Source organism: Salmo salar, chromosome 18 (genome assembly GCF_965601325.2).
Source record: "Salmo salar chromosome 18, fSalSal1, whole genome shotgun sequence".
In the NCBI taxonomy this organism is placed as follows: domain Eukaryota; kingdom Metazoa; phylum Chordata; class Actinopteri; order Salmoniformes; family Salmonidae; genus Salmo; species Salmo salar.
In genome coordinates, this window is record NC_138308.1 from 86,996,728 (window position 1) to 87,015,721 (window position 18,994).

Consider the following 18,994-nt stretch of genomic DNA (forward strand, 5'->3'; position numbering starts at 1 on the left):
AAGAAATTAAATATCGATTTGCTTTTACTTGATTGAAGTTGCATTAACCACAAGAAATGTTCTGTAATACTTTTGAAATGAAACTAACTATCAAGAAATTGTTAAACTGACTATCCACTAACCTTAACCCTAGCCCTCACCCCTAACCTATCCTTGGCCCCTAACCATAACTCTAACCCTAACCACAAACCTTTGCCCTAACCCAAACAAGTTGTTGGATATAAGCATAGTTAGTTAGTTTATTAATATTGAATATTACACCCTAACTAGTATTAATTATTATTTATTTTTTTACATACTAATGATTATTAAATATTTATTTATTGAACAAAAACATATTAATTTAAATTGAAGTCATTTTCAATAAATAGTTTTTGAGTCCTTAAAACACAGCAATGTTTAATGTTTAAGCCTATTATTCTACACCCTCCAACAGAATCAGTCAATGAGGAGCAGGTTGAAGTTGCACCTATCCACTGATCTTGGGTCAGTTCTGGCTCTACCCCACTAATGGTTGAGGTTAGGAATGTAAAACCAACCAGACTTGATTCAGAGTCAGACTGGAATTCTTCCTGCGTAAGGCATGTTGAATGTAAACAAATAGTTACATAGCTGAAGATATGTGGAAATAATGTAGCTTTTAATGCTTCATAGTTCATGACTTATGATCCATATATAATACTTAACATTTTTTGATATATTTTTTTTTAACCTTTATTTCACTAGGCAAGTCAGTTAAGAACAAATTCGTATTTACAATGATGGCCTATCAAAAGGCAAAAGGCCTCCTGCAGGGAGGGGGCTGGGATTAAAAATGAAAATTAAATAAATACAAATATAGGACAAAACACACATCACGACAAGAGAGACAACACAACACTACATAAAGAGAGACTTAAGACAACAACATAGCATGGCACATACTTTACTGTAGCCCCCCTATATTACCTATAATTATTAAAACAACTAAATTAACATTATGTTAGACAAACAATTATCTACTGCAACAATTTAAAATTGAAGTTTCTGAAGTCAATCTACTGTAACAGTTTAACATGAACATTTATTGTCTTGTCACAGCTATGGAACCTTGCCATGGTACACTCAAAAACATGTCAAGCAAGTGTGTGTGTGTGTGTGTGTGTGTGTGTGTGTGTGTGTGTGTGTGTGTGTGTGTGTGTGTGTGTGTGTGTGTGTGTGTGTGTGTGTGTGTGTGTGTAAACGATGATGTGGGACTGCCAAGCTTTGATTCACACTCGGTGGAATAGGAGGTCCTTGAAACAGTGAAATCAACCCGGTAAGCCATGGTTCGTTATTTTATTATTTACTTTCACTATTAAATATCTCACGTTTATGTTTTTAATACTAACAAATCGTTGTCCTCAGTAAGGACTGAACTAGGGTTTATGATGTCATGTTGGAGATATGTTTCCCCATAACTTTTTATGTTTAATTTTTTTAAATTTAATTATAATTATTATTACAATTGAATTATCATTCATGACTAGTTATATCGTTGTTATTAGTGTTTAACTTTCTGTCTAATGACAAAAGGTCAGAGTTGATGTTTCCACAGGTGTTTGTGTTCCATTGTCTGTGGTAATGCTCCGGCAACTGTTCATTACCTATATATGTCTGTAGTTATAACATGACTATAATGTCATTAGCAATATTATCATTTAGAGATTAGTGTATTTATAAATGGATGCATTGGTTCATATGTGGAAAGAACATTCACTCAAAATGTGAAACTTTTGCTGTGTTTTTGTTTGGATAATATAATAATCTCTCTCGCTCGCTCTTTCACTCCCTATCTCACTCTCTCTCTCTCTCGCTCACTCTCCCTCACATACAGAATGTAGACCTGCTATACAGAGAAATGGTGGGTTTTCTCTGCCTTCTCCTCTCTCTGACTGATTTACAAGTGGAGGGTTTCAGTGGGGGAGGATCTTCCATTGCTTCTCAGTGTGGCTCAATGCTACCTGGTAGTTTTCATGGCAGCACAGGGCAGAGCTCTTCATCACCATACACTGTCACTGTCAACCAGACCACCTACCAGCCAGGAGACACCATCCAAGGTGAGTCACCAAGATGGCTGAAACACACCATTAGGCTTACCCGATCCATGCTGTATTGGCTGAGATGCAGGGATGGACTGGGCCTGGGAATTTCTAATACACAACCAATTTCATTCCTTGGGGCCCCCTGCAAATAATGTTCCTTTTGCAAGAAAAATGTAATTAAAATTTAGACAAGGCTAAAGATTTACCAGAATTGCGGTATGGCAGTCCCAAGTCAGATGTTAAATTTCACACAGCATCTTCTAGCACAGCTGACCTGACAATATATGATTGACTTAGTCCAAGGACATGTCATTCAGCGTTTCAGCACTAAATTTCTCTCTCTCTCTCTCTCTCTCTCTCTCTCTCTCTCTCTCTCTCTCTCTCTCTCTCTCTCTCTCTCTCTCTCTCTCTCTCTCTCTCTCTCTCTCTCTCTCTCTCTCTTTCTCTTTCTCAGTGACTCTGTCAGGAACCTTCACCTATAAGGGGTTTCTTCTGGAGGCCCATGAGGAAGGACAGAACACAGCTGTGGGAACGTTCTCTCTCGGCAGTGGGACTGGGATCGTTCTTGTGCCTTGCAATAAGATCGCAGTGAGTAACAGTTAGGGTTGTAAAATTCCTGAAACTTTCCCAGTTGGAGGATTCCCACCCTGCTCATACCCTCCTGAATCATGAGATCCTCCAACTGGGATTTCTGGAAAACCTGGGACATTTTGGGAGAGTTTCTGGAATTTTGCAACCCTAGTTACCATACAGCACAGGACATTCTGGCCATAGTCTTCTGTTACCAATTTACCCACTGACTATTTGGATTATATTGACTCATCAATATGTCAAATGAAACTGACTTGAGCCCAATAATAGGAGAGTTTTTACTGGTCAGGCTACACAGTGAGGAAATACTCCTGGCCCGGATTATAATGAATAAAGATATTGAAATTACAGAGTTAGGGTTGCAAAAATTCTGGTAACTTCCCAAAATTACAAGCTTTTCCAGAAATCCATGTTGGTGGATTCCAGATTTACTGCTTAAAACCTGGGTATTTTGGGCAAGTTAATGTCATTTTTCAACCCTAAACAAGAGTTTGTTACCTTTACGTAATATAGCTAGAACCACCGATAAGCAATGATCAGTGCCTTACCTTACATGATTGTGTACCAAAGTGATTGTTCTCTATTGATAGGCTTTACCTGTTGTTTTACTGTTAGGCCTCTGGGGTGAGTCAAAGCAACAATCAGCCTAAATCATCAGTAACAGTCACCTGGACAGCACCAGCCTCAGCCTCCTTGGGCAACATCGTAGTCAAGTGAGTGTCTACTAGAGTTGAACAATTACAGTAACTTTCCCCAAATTCCCAGGTTTTCCAGAAATCCTGGTTGGAAGTTACTGGAATTTGACAACCATAGTCTCAGCTAAAGCCATCACAAACACGACAGTTCTTTTTTACGTGATTTTTCTGTAGGACGCAACTGAAATAACATATATTTTGTCAAAAATGTTTGCAGAGGTGCAATGCCTATTGAAAAAAATGACAGTACTATATATCTATTTGTAGTATAAAAACATTTTGGTGCATGATCCAACGGCACAGACATCAGTTCAACATCTAGATGTAATTTACCGTTGGTTGAGTAGTCGAAATGACCTTACGTTGATGACTTCCTCCAAACCCATTCTATTTTCTATGGTGATTCAATGTCATCACATAGATATTTGGGGTTGAAATTATGTGAAAAAACATTGATTAAACTAGTTTTACCCAGTGATAACCCTAAATGTTTGCCCTGAGTTGCAAAATCCCAGAAATGTTCCCAAAATACCCAGGTTTTCCAGAAATGGATGATCTGCAGAATCAGGTTTGAATGAGCACTGGGAATCCTACAACCATGGGAATTTGAAAAACATGGGTAATTTTTTTGTGCAGTCTAACATTGGTACTATTATCTGTTTTCCTCTTCAAGGTCAACATTTATGCAGACTTCATAGTGTATTTTGGATTGCAGTGCCAAGAGAGACAGTAAACCTCAGTTGTCACCACTACAGGAACTCAAACTACACCAACTCTTGCTCCTACTACAACAACTACAGCTCCTACTACAACAACTACAGCTCCCACTACAACAACTACAGCTCCTAATACAACAACTACAGCTCCTGATACAACAACTACAGCTCCTAATACAACAACTACAGCTCCTAATACAACAACTACAGCTCCTACTACAACAACTACAGCTCCTACTACAACAACTACAGCTCCTGATACAACAACTACAGCTCCCACTACAACAACTACAGCTCCTAATACAACAACTACAGCTCCTACTACAACAACTACAGCTCCTTCTACAACAACTACAGCTCCTGATACAACAACTACAGCTCATAATATAACAACTACAGCACCTAATATAACAACTACAGCTCCTACTACAACAACTACAACAACTACAGCTCCTAATACAACAACTACAGCTCCTGATACAACAACTACAGCTCCTACTACTACAACTACAGCTCCTACTGCAACAACTACAGCTCCTAATACAACAACTACAGCTCCTCATACAACAACTACAGCTCCTAATACAACAACTACAGCTCCTAATACAACAACTACAGCTCCTAATACAACAACTACAGCTCCTAATACAACAACTACAGCTCCTACTACAACAACTACAGCTCATAATACAACTACTACTGCTCCTACTACAACAACTACAGCTCCTACTACAACTACTACTGCTCTACAACATCAAATTGTGAACCCATCCCAAACAGCTGTGAACAGCACAACTATGGCTCCTACTGCTTCATCTGCTACTAGTTCTACTACTATGACTCCTAATACGTCAACAACTCAAACTACTACTACTGCTCCAACTCCTCTTAGACTTACGGTAATGTCCTCAGACACAAGTATACATATATAATACTTGTACTATTCTAATTCAATTTAGCAGTCATTGTTGAGTGTTGCGCTAATTCCATCATGACTTACAGGAGATATCGCTCTCAACATGAAGCAAAACTCAGCAATAGAGTCTAATGACAAGAGTGGCAAATTACACAGATTGGCTGGTGTGGTCTCTTGTCATTCAACAGTCAATTTTCACAGCAGTTTTTAAACCTGATCATCATGATCCAATACAGCAAATATAACAAAGTACTTAACAGTTCACAAAGGTTAAGTTTTGTATGAACAGATATCTATAAAACACAGCAGACAGCAACTGCTATGTCAACAGTGTTCATTATATAGACTGGTGTCTGGTCTCCCTAGAACCGTCCCTCCCTGGTACGGTATTGAACAGAACTATTAGCTCATGTCCTCTGGAATGCTTTTTAGGCGTTCTTATCAAAATACACCATAAATCTCCTCTGTCATTGCTATCTCATAGAGGCCCATCCTCAGTAACACACCTCTTGTTCCCACTCCTGGACAAGCTCACTGAGGGGAGTGACCTGCGCACAGACATTGTGGAGACAAATAATTGATTCCCCATTAATCACGCCATCCCTTCACATGGTTTAAGAATAGGTAAAGACACATTCACATGAAGACAATGTTTCATTCTGTCCTCCTCTCTTGCTGGTATTCTGCATAGCAACAGAGACATGTAAAAAACAAGTCTGACCTCTCCCCTCTCTGGGCCCCAAGTAACTGAGCCCCAGCTAAGGGAAACGTGCAACTGAAAGACACCAGAGTCCAAAGGACACTTTCTAATGACAAGTATCTCACATAAGCATATTATACTAATAAAACATCTTAACATACCAGTGAATAAACATAGGCCTATCATTATTGTGGTAATTGGTCATTCATTCATGGTGGTGTAATAGACAACAAAACACTGCATTGTGAATGGGTAACACTGCTGAATAAAACATTGAAAAATAAAAGAAAATAGACCAGCATTGTATTCCCATGTACTTAAATACAATTATTTTAAAGTACTACTTACATATTTTTTAGGAGTATCTGTACTTTACTATTTATATTTTTCTAAACTTTTACTTTTACTTCACTAGCCTAAATTCCTCAATAAAATAATGTTATTTTTACTCCATACATACTCGTCACATTTCAAATGCTTAGCAGGACAGGAAAATCGTCCAATTCATGCACTTATCAAGAGAACATCCCTGGTCATCCCTACTGCCTCTGATCTGGCGGACCCATTAAACACAAATGTTTAGTTTGTAAATAACATCTGAGTGTTGGAGTGTGCACGTGTCTATCCATAAAGAAAAAGAAAAGACAATTTTGCCATCTGGTTTGCTTAATATAAGGAATTTTAAATGATTTATTGTTTTACTTTTGATACCTAAGTATATTTTAGCAAATATATTTACTTTTGATAATTATGTATATTTCAAACCAAATACTTTTAGACTTTTTCTCAAGTAGTATTTTTACTGGGCGACTTTCTCTTTGACTTGAGCCATTTTCTATTAAGGTATTTGATTTTTGGTATTTCATTAGGATGCTCATTAGCTGTTGCAAAAGCACCAGCTGCTCTTCCTGGGTCCATACAAAACATGAAACATGACATATTACAAAACATTAATAAACAAGAACAGCTCAAGGACAGAATGACAACAATTTACATTTACATTTAAGTAATTTAGCAGACGCTCTTATCCAGAGCGACTTACAAATTGGTGCATTCACCTTATGATATCCAGTGGAACAACCACTTTACAATAGTGCATCTAAATCTTTCAGGGGGGGGGGGGGGGTTAGAAGGATTACTTTATCCTATCCCAGGTATTCCTTAAAGAGGTGGGGTTTCAGGTGTCTCCGGATGGTGGTGATTGACTCCGCTGTCCTGGCGTCGTGAGGGAGCTTGTTCCACCATAGGGGTGCCAGAGCAGCGAACAGTTTTGACTGGGCTGAGCGGGAACTGTGCTTCCTCAGAGGTAGGGGGCCAGCAGGCCAGAGGTGGATGAGCGCAGTGCCCTCGTTTGGGTGTAGGGACTGATCAGAGCCTGAAGGTACGGAGGTGCCGTTCCCCTCACGGCTCCGTAGGCAAGCACCATGGTCTTGCAGCGGATGCGAGCTTCAACTGGAAGCCAGTGGAGAGAGAGGAGGAGCGGGGTGACGTGAGAGAACTTGGGAAGGTTGAACACCAAAAGGCACACGTAGCTGTGGTGGTTAATTTCTGTATTACGAAAAGAGGAGAGACAAACTTCACACACCAGTCAGAGTTATACTTAAACTACATCTTTAATAATAAGAGCTTTGCAATAGCAATGACTTTCAACGATTCCCTATTTCTAATGAACCGTTGAGAGTGACAACACAATGGCTACTGAGATCTTTTATAGCAAAGATCCACCCCCCTAGTCGACATAACAAACCACAGATATTAGGAACAGTTCACAAAGGAAGACTTTATATTGAGAAAGGAGTATCCCGTAGCCAGATAGAATTCACTATAAATTATCGTTCAGTTTGGTCCCTAAGACGAGGTTCTTATCTTGTTCCTGGTACTTCATAGCACAAAAACATCAACTCATCCAATGGCATAACTCAATTGTCAACTCTAGATACTCCCATCACAAGTAAAATCCCTTCTTGACCCCTCTCCTGGACAAGCTCACTGAGGGGAGTGAGCCTCTAGGTCATACACTATCCCAGGATAAGTGCAACATCAGAGGGGAAATACAATGGTTCCAGACACTGCCATACACCTCCCCACAATGCCAGAGGAGGGAGGGACTTGCGCACAGACATTGGAGACAAGTAATTGGTTCCCCATTAATCACACCATCCCTTCACATGGCTTAAGAATAGGTAAAGGCACATTCACATATGAAGACAATGTTCTTTCCTGTCCTCTTCCCTTTCTGATATTCTGCATAGCACCATGTCAAAGACAAGCCTGACCTCTCCCCTCTCTGGGCCCCAAGTGACTGAGCCCCAGCTGAGGGAAGAAGTACAACTGCCAACACCAAAGTTCAAAGGGATACATTCTAATAACAAGTATATCACATAAACATATTATGCAGATAAGACATCTTAATTATCTATGTTACCCAACTAATTCTGATTCATCCACCACATAGCCTACATATCAATACTAATACATACACACAAACTATTTAGGTCAAATAGGGGAGAGGAGTTTATTTATCTGTTTTTTGAAACCAGGTTTGCTGTTCAATCAATCAATCAAATGTATTTATAAAGCCCTTTTATGTCAGCAGATGTCACAAAGTGCTATACAGATACCCAGCCTAAAACCCCAAACAGCAAGCAATGCAGATGTAGAAGCATGGCGGCTAGGGAAAACTTCCTAGAAAGGCAGGAACCTAGGAAGAAACCTAGAGAGGAACCAAGCTCTGAGGGGTGGACAGTCCTCTTCTGGCTGTGCCGGGTGGAGATTATAAGAGTACAGCCATTCAAGGCCAGATTGTTCTTCAAGATGTTCAAACGTTCATAGATGACCAGCAAGGTAAAATAATAATCACAGTGGTATTTGAGGGTGCAACAGGTCAGTACCTCAGGAGTAAATGTCAGTTGGCTTTTCATAGCCGAGCATTCAGAGGTGGAGACAGCAGTTGCCTGAACAGGTCATGGAAACCTAGCCGCAGGCAGAACAGTTGAAACTGGACCAGCAGGACAACCATTCTGTTGCAATACAATTCAAGAGTAGAGTTACTTTGCTTCTGGATTCTGAATATAAATCATAATGAGGAAACATTTACTTAGAGCTTTCTTGTTGTGGGGTTTCCAAATGTGTTGCATGATTTGTCAATGCTGTGTCAACAGAGACTTGACGTCAAAGGGAATCTATGTGTCAGTGTCCAATCATTTGGTTGTTTACTTGGTTCTTCTATTAGATAAAAATGTAAAACCAACCAGACTTGATTCAGAGTCAGACTGGAATTCTTCCTGCGTAAGGCATGTCAAAGTAAATAAACTATATTTGGAAACAATGTAGCTTTTATTGCTTCATAGTGCAGGACCTACATTGAAATCCATATATAATACCTTACTGTATGACCTCCTTTGTTACTTAAATGTCTTAACCTCTATGGGCTAGGTAACAGCCAGTTGAATCCCGTGGCGTGTTATTCAAATACCTCAAAAATGCAAAAACTTCAATTTTTCAAACATATGACTATTTTACACCATTTTAAAGACAAGACTCTCGTTAATCTAACCACACTGTCCGATTTCAAAAAGGCTTTACAACGAAAGCAAAACATTAGATTATGTCAGCAGAGAACCCAGCCAGAAATAATCAGACACCCATTTTTCAAGCTAGCATATAATGTCACATAAACCCAAACCACAGCTAAATGCAGCACTAACCTTTGATGATCTTCATCAGATGACAACCCTAGGACATTATGTTATACAATACATGCATGTTTTGTTCAATCAAGTTCATATTTATATCAAAAAAACAGCTTTTTACATTAGCATGTGACTAGCATGTGACTAGCATTCCCACCGAACACTGCCGGTGAATTTACTAAATTACTCACGATAAACGTTCACAAAAAGCATAACAATTATTTTAAGAATTATAGATACAGAACTCCTCTATGCACTCGATATGTCCGATTTTAAAATAGCTTTTCGGTGAAAGCACATTTTGCAATATTCTCAGTAGATAGCCCAGCATCACAGGGCTAGCTATTTAGACACCCAGCAAGTTTAGCATTCACCAAAGTCAGATTTACTATAAGAAAAATGTTATTACCTTTGCTGTCTTCGTCAGAATGCACTCCCAGGACTTCTACTTCAATAACAAATGTTGGTTTGGTCCCAAATAATCCATCGTTATATCCAAATAGCGGCGTTTTGTTCGTGGGTTCAAGACACTATCCGAAAGGGTAAATAAGGGTGACGAGCATGGCGCAATTCGTGACAAAAAAATTCTAAATATTCCATTACCGTACTTCGAAGCATGTCAACCGCTGTTTAAAATCAATTTTTATGCCATTTTTCTCATAAAAAAGCGATAATATTCCGACCGGGAATCTGCGTTTAGGTAAACAGACGAAAGAAAATAAAGCATGGGGTCAACTCGGGCACGCGCTTAAGCCCAATGTACTCTGATCGGCCACTTGCCAAAAGCGATAATGTGTTTCAGCCAGAGGCTGCCTCGATATCGTTCAGCTTTTTCCCGGGCTCTGAGAGCCTATGGGAGCCGTAGTAAGTGTCACGTTAGAGCAAAGATCCTCAGTCTTCAATAAACAGAGACAAGAAGAACAACAACTTGTCAGACAGGCCACTTCCCATATAGAATCCTCTCAGGTTCTTGCCTGCCATATGAGTTCTGTTATACTGACAGACACCATTCAAACAGTTTTAGAAACTTTGGGGTGTTTTCTATCCAAACCCAATAATTATATGCATATTCTAGTTACTGGGCAGGAGTAGTAACCAGATTAAATCGGGTACGTTTTTTATCCGGCCGTGTCAATACTGCCCCCTAGCCCTAACAGGTTAAACAGCTACATGAAACATTTGCTAGATAAACAACAATCTACTGTGATATTTTAACATCAACATTTGTCATGTCACAGCTATGGAACCTTGCCAAGGGTCACTCAAAAACATGTCAAACAAGTGTGTGTGTGTTTGAGTGAGTGAGTGAGTGAGTGAGTGAGTGAGTGAGTGAGTGAGTGAGTGAGTGAGTGAGTGAGTGAGTGAGTGAGTGAGTGAGTGAGTGAGTGAGTGAGTGTATACAGTTTTATTTTGGACATTATGTCACAAGGAAATGGAGTTCTTGATAAGTAGACGAAGACAGGTATTTATTTTTGTTACCATGACGTGGGACCTGATATATATGGTGTCTGTGTGCCAAGCTCTGATTCACACTCGGTTGTATATCACGTCCTTGAAACAGTTCAATTCAACACTCGTCTAGCTGAAGTTAAATCAACCTGGTAAGCCATGGTTTATCTTTTCATGAACTACTTTTACTACTAACTATTTTAAAGGCCTATGTTAATAACACTAACAAATAATTGTCACTAGTGAATGGAGGGAAGTGTTGCAAGAGAAAATGGTAGGATGATGATTTACTGGGAAAGATGGGTTGATCTGTGACTGTCTGAAGGTTGGAATTAATGACTGTTGGAATAAATACATAGACACATGAACAGTGTTAATGTTTGAGGTCCTCCAATCAGGGTGAGATTGTGTGTTTAGTTATATATTTTTAGCGTTTTGGTTTCATGGTCTGAGAGGTGTGTGTGCTGGTCGTGGTGGTTATGGTATCAGGAATCAAGGTAAGACCCAAGTACAGATGGTGGGAAGTAACAATGTTTATCGTAACACTGGGACAGGCAAACGACAGGTCAAGGCAGGCAGGGGTTGATAATCCAGAGCAGGAGCAAGGTACAGGATGGCAGGCAGGCTCAGAGACAGGGACAAGCAGAGAGATGTCAGGTGGACAGTTACAGGGTCAGGACAGGCAAGGGTTAAAAACCAGGAGGACGTGAAAAAGAGAGGCTGGGAAAAGACAGGAGCTGACAGGACAAAAGCTGGTAAGCTTGAACAAACAAGACGAACTGGCACAGACAGACAGAAAACACAGGTATAAATACACAAGGGATAATGGGGAAGACGAGCAACACTTTGAGGGGGGTGGAGACAAGCACAAGACAGGTGAAACTGATCAAGGCGTGACATATGGGTGCGCTCGCTTCCATACCGGCCTGGGTGTCAGGCAGGGCTTGGTCCTTCCCGCCCTGGAAAATCCCTTTGGGCAGGGGGCTTCGCCATGCCGGCATCTTAGGCAAGTGGGGACGAGTGCTCCCACTGACCAGAGCACCCACTGATGCGAGCACCCATTCACATTGTCTTTGTAATGTATTTTTGTTGTTTTAATAGCAATAATAATAATTGTCCTCAGTAACGTTAGAAATTAGGGTTTAAGACGTCATGCTATGGATAGATAATAAAAAGCCTAATACATAATTTGGCACCAAATAATTCACCTGAATACTTGTCTTTTTTTGGGATGAAGTTCTATTGAACAAGACTGGATATTTGTTTCAATATCTTCTAACATGGAGGCTCATGTATGCTCTTACATTAAGATCATTACAGGAGGTTTCCCCTACCTTTATTTGTTAACATTATAGATTTGTTATTTAACTTCTCTAGGGTATGTGGGACGCTAGCGTCCCACCTGCGGGACACACTCCCAACAGCCAGTGAAATAGTAGGGCGGCAAATTCAAAATAGCAAAAATCTCATAATTCAAATTAATCAAACATAGAACTATTATATCCCATTTTAAAGATACACTTCTCGTTAATCCAACCACATTGTCCGATTTAAAATAGGCTTTACGGTGAAAGCAAAACATTAGATTATGTTAGGATAGCATCAAGACAAAAAAAAATGCCATTTTCCAAGCAAGGAGAGGCGTCACAAAAACCAGAAATACAGCTAAAATTAAGCACTAACCTTTGACGATCTTCATCAGATGACACTCATAGGACATCATGTTACACAATACATGTATGTTTTGTTTGATCAAGTTCATATTTATATCCAAAAACCCCATTTTACATTGACGCGTGATGTTCAGAAAATGTTTGCCTCCCAAAACTTCCGGTGAATGAGCAAATCAATTTACAGAAATACTCATCATAAACATGGATAAAATAAACAACTGTTATTTAAAGAATTACAGATAAACTTCTCCTTAATGCAAACGCTGTGTCAGATTTCAGAAAAACTTTACGCCGAAAACACACTTTGCAATAATCTGAGTACAGCGTTCAGAAACTAAACGAAACCGCCATTTTGTGCCGTCAACAAATCTCAGAAATACAATTGTAAATATTCCATTACCTTTGATGATCTTCATCAGAAGGCACTCCCAGGAATCCCAGGTCCACAATAAATGTTGTTTTGTTCGATGAAGTCCATCATTTACGTCCAAAAACCTCCTTTTTGTTCACGCGTTTGGTCGAGTACTCCATATGCGCTGTGCTCGCGCATTCATTTCAGACGAAAAGTTAAAAAAAACGTATATTTACATTCGTAGAAACATGTCAAACGATGTATAGCATCAATATTTAGGGTGTTTTTAACATAAATCTTCCATAATATTCCAACCGGACGATAACAATGACTTCATAAACGAAAAGGAACTCAGGTTGCTCTCTCGTCAGAGCGCGTGATTGAACTCGTGCCTGATTTTGGGATAGCTGACTGATAGAAGCCTGAAACAACGTTTTAAAGACTGTTGACATCTAGTGGAAGCTGTAGGAAGTGCAAAATGAACCCTAAGTCACCGTATGTTAGATAGGGAACCACTTGAAAAAACTAAAAGCCCACTTCCTAGTTGGATTTTTCTCAGGTTTTTGCCTGCCATATGAGTTCTGTTATACTCACAGACATCATTCAAACAGTTTTAGAAACATCAGAGTGTTTTCTATCCAAATCTACTAATAATATGCATATCCTACCTTCTGAGCCTGAGTAGTAGGCAGTTTACTCTGGGCACCTTATTCATCCAAGCTACTCAATAGTGCCCCCATGTCCCAAAGAAGTTAAACTTAATTATTATTACAGTATAATTATGACTAGTTATATAGTTGTTACTACTGTTAACCTTTATGTCTAAACAAGAGAGCTTAATGACAAAAGGTCAGAGTTTATATTTCCACAGGTGTTTGAGTTCCATTGTCTGTACTGCCCGGGCAACTGTTCATTACTTATATACTGTATGTTTGTAGTTATAAAATCACTCTAATCTCATTAGAAATATTATGATTTATAGATGTGTCTTTGTAAATGGATTCATTGGGTCACATGTCAAATGACATGAGATATCCTATGTTTTCTTTCTCCTAACTCTTGTTCTGTCTCTCTCTCTCTCTCTCTCTCTCTCTCTCTCTCTCTCTCTCTCATTCACTCTCTCTCACTTTCTATCTCTCACTTCCTCTCTCTCTCCCTTTCTCTCTCTCTCTCCACACACACACACACACACACACACACACACACACACACACACACACACACACACACACACACACACACACACACACACACACACACACACACACACACAACACACAATGTAGATCTACTATACAGAGAAATGGTGGGTTTTCTCTGCCTTCTCCTCTCTCTGACTGCTTTACAAGTGGAGGGTTTCAGTGGGGGAGGATCTTCCGTTGCTTCTCAGTGTGGCTCAATGCTACCTGGTAATTTTCATGGCAGCACAGGGCAGAGCTCTTCCTCACCATACACTGTCACTGTCAACCAGACCACCTACCAGCCAGGAGACACCATCCAAGGTGAGTCACCAAGATGGCTGAAACACACTATTAGGCTTACCCGATCCATGCTGTATTGGCTCAGACGAAGGAACGGAGTGGGAACAGTAATCTGTCTGGACATTTCTAATACACAACCCATTTCATTCCTTGAGGCCCCAGCATTTTTTTTTTTTTTGTGAGAAAATGTAAATAAACATTTTAATAGGGCTTATTGTGTTACTTTTTGTTATTGTTTGTTATTTTTATTTTTAGTCTACTTAGTAAATATTTTCTTCTTCTTGAACTGCGCTGTTGGTTAAGGGCTTGTAAGTAAGCATGTCACGGTAAAGTTTACACTTGTTGTACTCGGCGCATGAGACAAATAAAGTTTGATTTTATTTGAGATAGACCATTTACCAGAATTGACCTTTGGCAGTCCGTCCCTGCTCAGATGTAAACTTTTCACATAGCATATTCCAGCACAGTTAGTGTGACAATATAAGATTGCTAAGAGGCAGGGAATCATGACTTAGTCCAAGGATATGTCGTCCAGCGTTTTAGCACTCAATTTCTCTTTCTTTCTCCATCTCTCCCTTTTTCAATGTCTCTCCATTTCACTCCCCCCCTTTCTCCCTCTCTCTCTTTCTCAGTGACTCTGTCAGGAACCTTCACCTATAAGGGGTTTCTTCTGGAGGCCCATGAGGAAGGACAGAACACAGCTGTGGGAACGTTCTCTCTCGGCAGTGGGACTGGGATCGTTCTTGTGCCTTGCAATAAGATCGCAGTGAGTAACAGTTAGGGTTGTAAAATTCCTGAAACTTTCCCAGTTGGAGGATTCCCACCCTGCTCATACCCTCCTGAATCATGAAATCCTCCAACTGGGATTTCTGGAAAACCTGGGACATTTTGGGAGAGTTTCTGGAATTTTGCAACCCTAGTTACCATACAGCACAGGACATTCTGGCCATAGTCTTCTGTTACCAATTTACCCACTGACTATTTGGATTATATTGACTCATCAATATGTCAAATGAAACTGACTTGAGCCCACTAATAGGAGAGTTTTTACTGGTCAGGCTACACAGTGAGGAAATACTCCTGGCCCGGATTATAATGAATAAAGATAATGAAATTACAGAGTTAGGGTTGCAAAAATTCCGGTAACTTCCCAAAATTACAAGCTTTTCCAGAAATCCTAGTTGGTGGATTCCAGATTTACTGCTTAAAACCTGGGTATTTTGGGCAAGTTAATGTAATTATTCAACCCTAAACAAGAGTTTGTTACCTTTACGTAATATAGCTAGAACCACCGATAAGCAATGATCAGTGCCTTACCTTACATGATTGTGTACCAAAGTGATTGTTCTCTATTGACAGGCTTTACCTGTTGTTTTACTGTTAGGCCTCTGGGGTGAGTCAAAGCAACAATCAGCCTAAATCATCAGTAACAGTCACCTGGACAGCACCAGCCTCAGCCTCCTTGGGCAACATCATAGTCAAGTGAGTCTGCTAGAGTTGAAAAATGATGGTAACTTTCCCAAATTATCAGGTTTTCCAGAAATCCTGTTTGGAAGATTCCGGATTTCCTGCTTATTTCCTCCTGAATTCATAAACCTTACAAACAGGTTTCCTGGAAAATGTGGGAATTTGGGGGAAATTACAGTACACAGAACACAGTTCTTTTTTACATTATTTTTCTGTTGGAATATTTTACAAAATGTTTGCAAAAGTGTAATGGATATTGAAACAATTACAGTAGTGTATATCCATTTGCAGGATGTTTTTTCACACAAGATTTATAACAATTTGATGCATTATGCTTCTAAATATTTGCTCTGGGTATGTAACGGCTGTCTGTGGAAAGAGTAGACCAAGGTGCAGCGGAGTTAGTCTTCATCTTGAGTTCTAATAAACGTAAGAACACTATACAACAAAACAAGAAAACCGACAGCCAAACAGTACTGTCAGGCTGGCGGGCGGCTCTGGTGGCTCTGGTCCAGGATTCACCAGGCTGGGGAGACATGGAGGCCTGGCCCTGGGCGCAGGCACAGGACAGCACAGGACAGGCGGGCGACTCTGGCGGCGACCGGCTGGCGGGCGGCTCAGGCGGCTCCGGACTGGCGGGCGGCTCTGGCGGCTCCGGACAGGCGGGCGGCTCTGGCGGCTCCGGACAGGCGGGCGGCTCCGGCGGCTCTGGCCCAGGATTCACCAGGCTGGGGAGACATGAAGGAGGCGTGGCCCTGGGCCCTGGGCGCAGGCACAGGACTCACCAGGCTGGCGGGCGGCTCTGGCGGCTCCGGGCTGGCGGGCGGCTCTGGCCCAGGATTCACCAGGCTGGGGAGACATGAAGGAGGCCTGGCCCTGGGCGCAGGCACAGGACTCACCAGGCTGGCGGGCGGCTCCGGACAGGCGGGCGGCTCTGGCGGCTCCGGACAGGCGGGCGGCTCTGGCAGCTCCGGACAGGCTGGCGGCTCCGGACTGGCGGGCGGCTCTGGCGGCTCCGGACTGGCGGGCGGCTCTGGCGGCTCTGGCCCAGGACTCACCAGGCTGAGGAGACATGAAGGAGGCCTGGCTCTGGGCGCAGGCACTGGACTCACCAGGCTGGGGAGACCCACAGGAGGCCTGGTCCTGGGAGGAGGCACAGGATAGACCAGGCTGGAGAGACCCACAGGAGGCCTGATGCATGGTGCTGGTACTGGAAGTGCCAGTTCGGGGACACGCACCTCAGGGTTAGTGCGGGGAGCGGGAACAGGCTGAGTTGGACTTGGCTGCCGCACTGGAAGCCTGATGCGTGGTGCTGGTACTGGAAGTGCCAGTTCGGGGACACGCACCTCAGGGTTAGTGCGGGGAGCGGGAACAGGCTGAGTTGGACTGGGCTGCCGCACTGGAAGCCTGATGCGTGGTGCTGGAAGTGCCAGTTTGGATACACGCACCTCAGAGCTAGTGCGAGGAGCAGGAAGAGGACGAGTAGGACTGGGCTGACGCACTGGAGGCCTGGTGCGTGGGCCTGGTACTGTCTTTACCAGACGGCTAGCACGCACCTTACGACAAGTTTGAAGTACTAACTCAGGTGACATTATTTCTAGGACACGTTCTGCAGGGCGAATGCCGTGCCTAATACACCAACACAATAGCTCTCTCATATTCTTCTCCTCCAATTTACCCATCAACTCCAGTCTCTGCTTCGCTCCCCACCAATTTTACCCCGACTGGCTCTGGTTCCATCCTCGGATCCGCCGATCTGTCCATGTGCCCCCCCAAAAAAATGTATTGGGGGTGCCTCTCCGGTTGGAACGCTATCGGCGTTCCACTGTAATCTTCCCGGTCCTCCTTTGCCTTCTTCCATGGGCCCACTCTGGCTCTGATCTCCTCCCAGGTCCACGACTCCCGATAGTCCATATTATTATTCCGTCGCTCCTTGTGCTTCGCCTTCCTCCGCTGCTTGGTCCGTTGTTGGTGGGGGATTCTGTAACGGCTGTCTGTGGAAAGAGTAGACCAAGGTGCAGCGGAGTTAGTGTTCATCTTGAGTTTTAATAAACGTAAGAACACTATACAACAAAACAAGAAAACCGACAGCCAAACAGTGCTGTCAGGTGCAAGACACTAAACAGAAACAATCCCCCACCAAACCCAAAGGAAAAACAGGCTCCTTATGTGTGACTCCCAATCAGCAACAACGAACTACAGCTGTGCCTGATTGGGAGCCACACACGGCCCAAAACAAAGAAATACAAAAACATAAAAAAATGAACATAGAACGCCCACCCAATGTAACACCCTGGCCTAACCAAAATAAAGAACAAAAACCCCTCTCTATGGCCAGAGCTTTACAGGGTAACACATTTCCAGGAACTTTCTCAAACTGACTTTTTCCAGAAATCCCAGTTAGAGGATCTCCAGAATCAGGAGGGAATGAGCACAATCCTACAACCAAGGGAACGTTTCAGAAATGTTGCAACCATATGTGTAGGATACTTGTGCAGTCTAATATTGGTACTATTATCTGTCTTCCTCTTCAAGGACAACATTTATGCAGACCTCCAGTGTATTTTGGATTGCAGTGCCTAGCATGACAATAAACCGACTGTCCTCAGTTGGCAACACTACAAGTGCTCCAACCACAGCTCCTACTCCAACAACCACAGCTTCAAATACAACAACCATATGTGTAGGATACTTGTGCAGTCTAATATTGGTACTATTATCTGTCTTCCTCTTCAAGGACAACATTTATGCAGACCTCCAGTGTATTTTGGATTGCAGTGCCTAGCATGACAATAAACCGACTGTCCTCAGTTGGCAACACTACAAGTGCTCCAACCACAGCTCCTACTCCAACAACCACAGCTTCAAATACAACAACCACATCTACAGCTTCTACTCCAACCACCACAGATTCTAATACAACCACAACTACAACTTCTACTCCAACAACCACAGCTTCAAATACAACAACCACATCTACAGCTTCTACTCCAACAACCATAGCTCCTAATGCAACAACCACAACTGCAGCTTCTACTCCAACAACCACAGCTTCTAATGCGACAACTACAACTACAGCTTCTACTCCGACAACCACAGCTTCTAATGAGACAACCACAACTACAGCTTCTACTCCAATAACCACAGCTTCTAATACGACAACCACAACCACAGCTTCTACTCCAACAACCACAGCTTC

At 41.9% G+C, this 18,994-nt stretch overlaps 1 protein-coding gene and 1 long non-coding RNA gene across 4 annotated transcripts; both read left to right on the forward strand.

Annotated features, from left to right (window-relative positions):
- Positions 1-1,215: 1,215 nt before the first annotated feature.
- Positions 1,216-6,329, forward strand: LOC106594400 (ferric reductase 1). 3 transcript variants are annotated; one of them, XM_045701528.2, is made up of 5 exons: positions 1,216-1,307; positions 1,856-2,078; positions 2,518-2,651; positions 3,270-3,367; positions 4,023-6,329. In XM_045701528.2, exons 1-5 carry the CDS (start codon positions 1,305-1,307, stop codon positions 4,045-4,047), a joined length of 483 nt encoding a protein of 160 aa, XP_045557484.1. In that variant the 5' UTR covers positions 1,216-1,304; the 3' UTR covers positions 4,048-6,329. The 3 variants fall into 3 exon arrangements, with proteins under 3 accessions (XP_045557484.1, XP_045557482.1, XP_045557483.1); XM_045701526.2 differs by having other exon boundaries at positions 4,105-6,329; XM_045701527.2 differs by having other exon boundaries at positions 1,220-1,297; positions 4,105-6,329.
- Positions 6,330-14,291: 7,962 nt separating this feature from the next.
- On the forward strand, positions 14,292-15,800 carry LOC123728669 (uncharacterized). Its single transcript, XR_014381305.1, has 3 exons — positions 14,292-14,349; positions 14,961-15,094; positions 15,713-15,800. It is a non-coding gene; the product is annotated as an uncharacterized LOC123728669 (long non-coding RNA).
- The last annotated feature ends 3,194 nt before the right edge of the window (positions 15,801-18,994 follow it).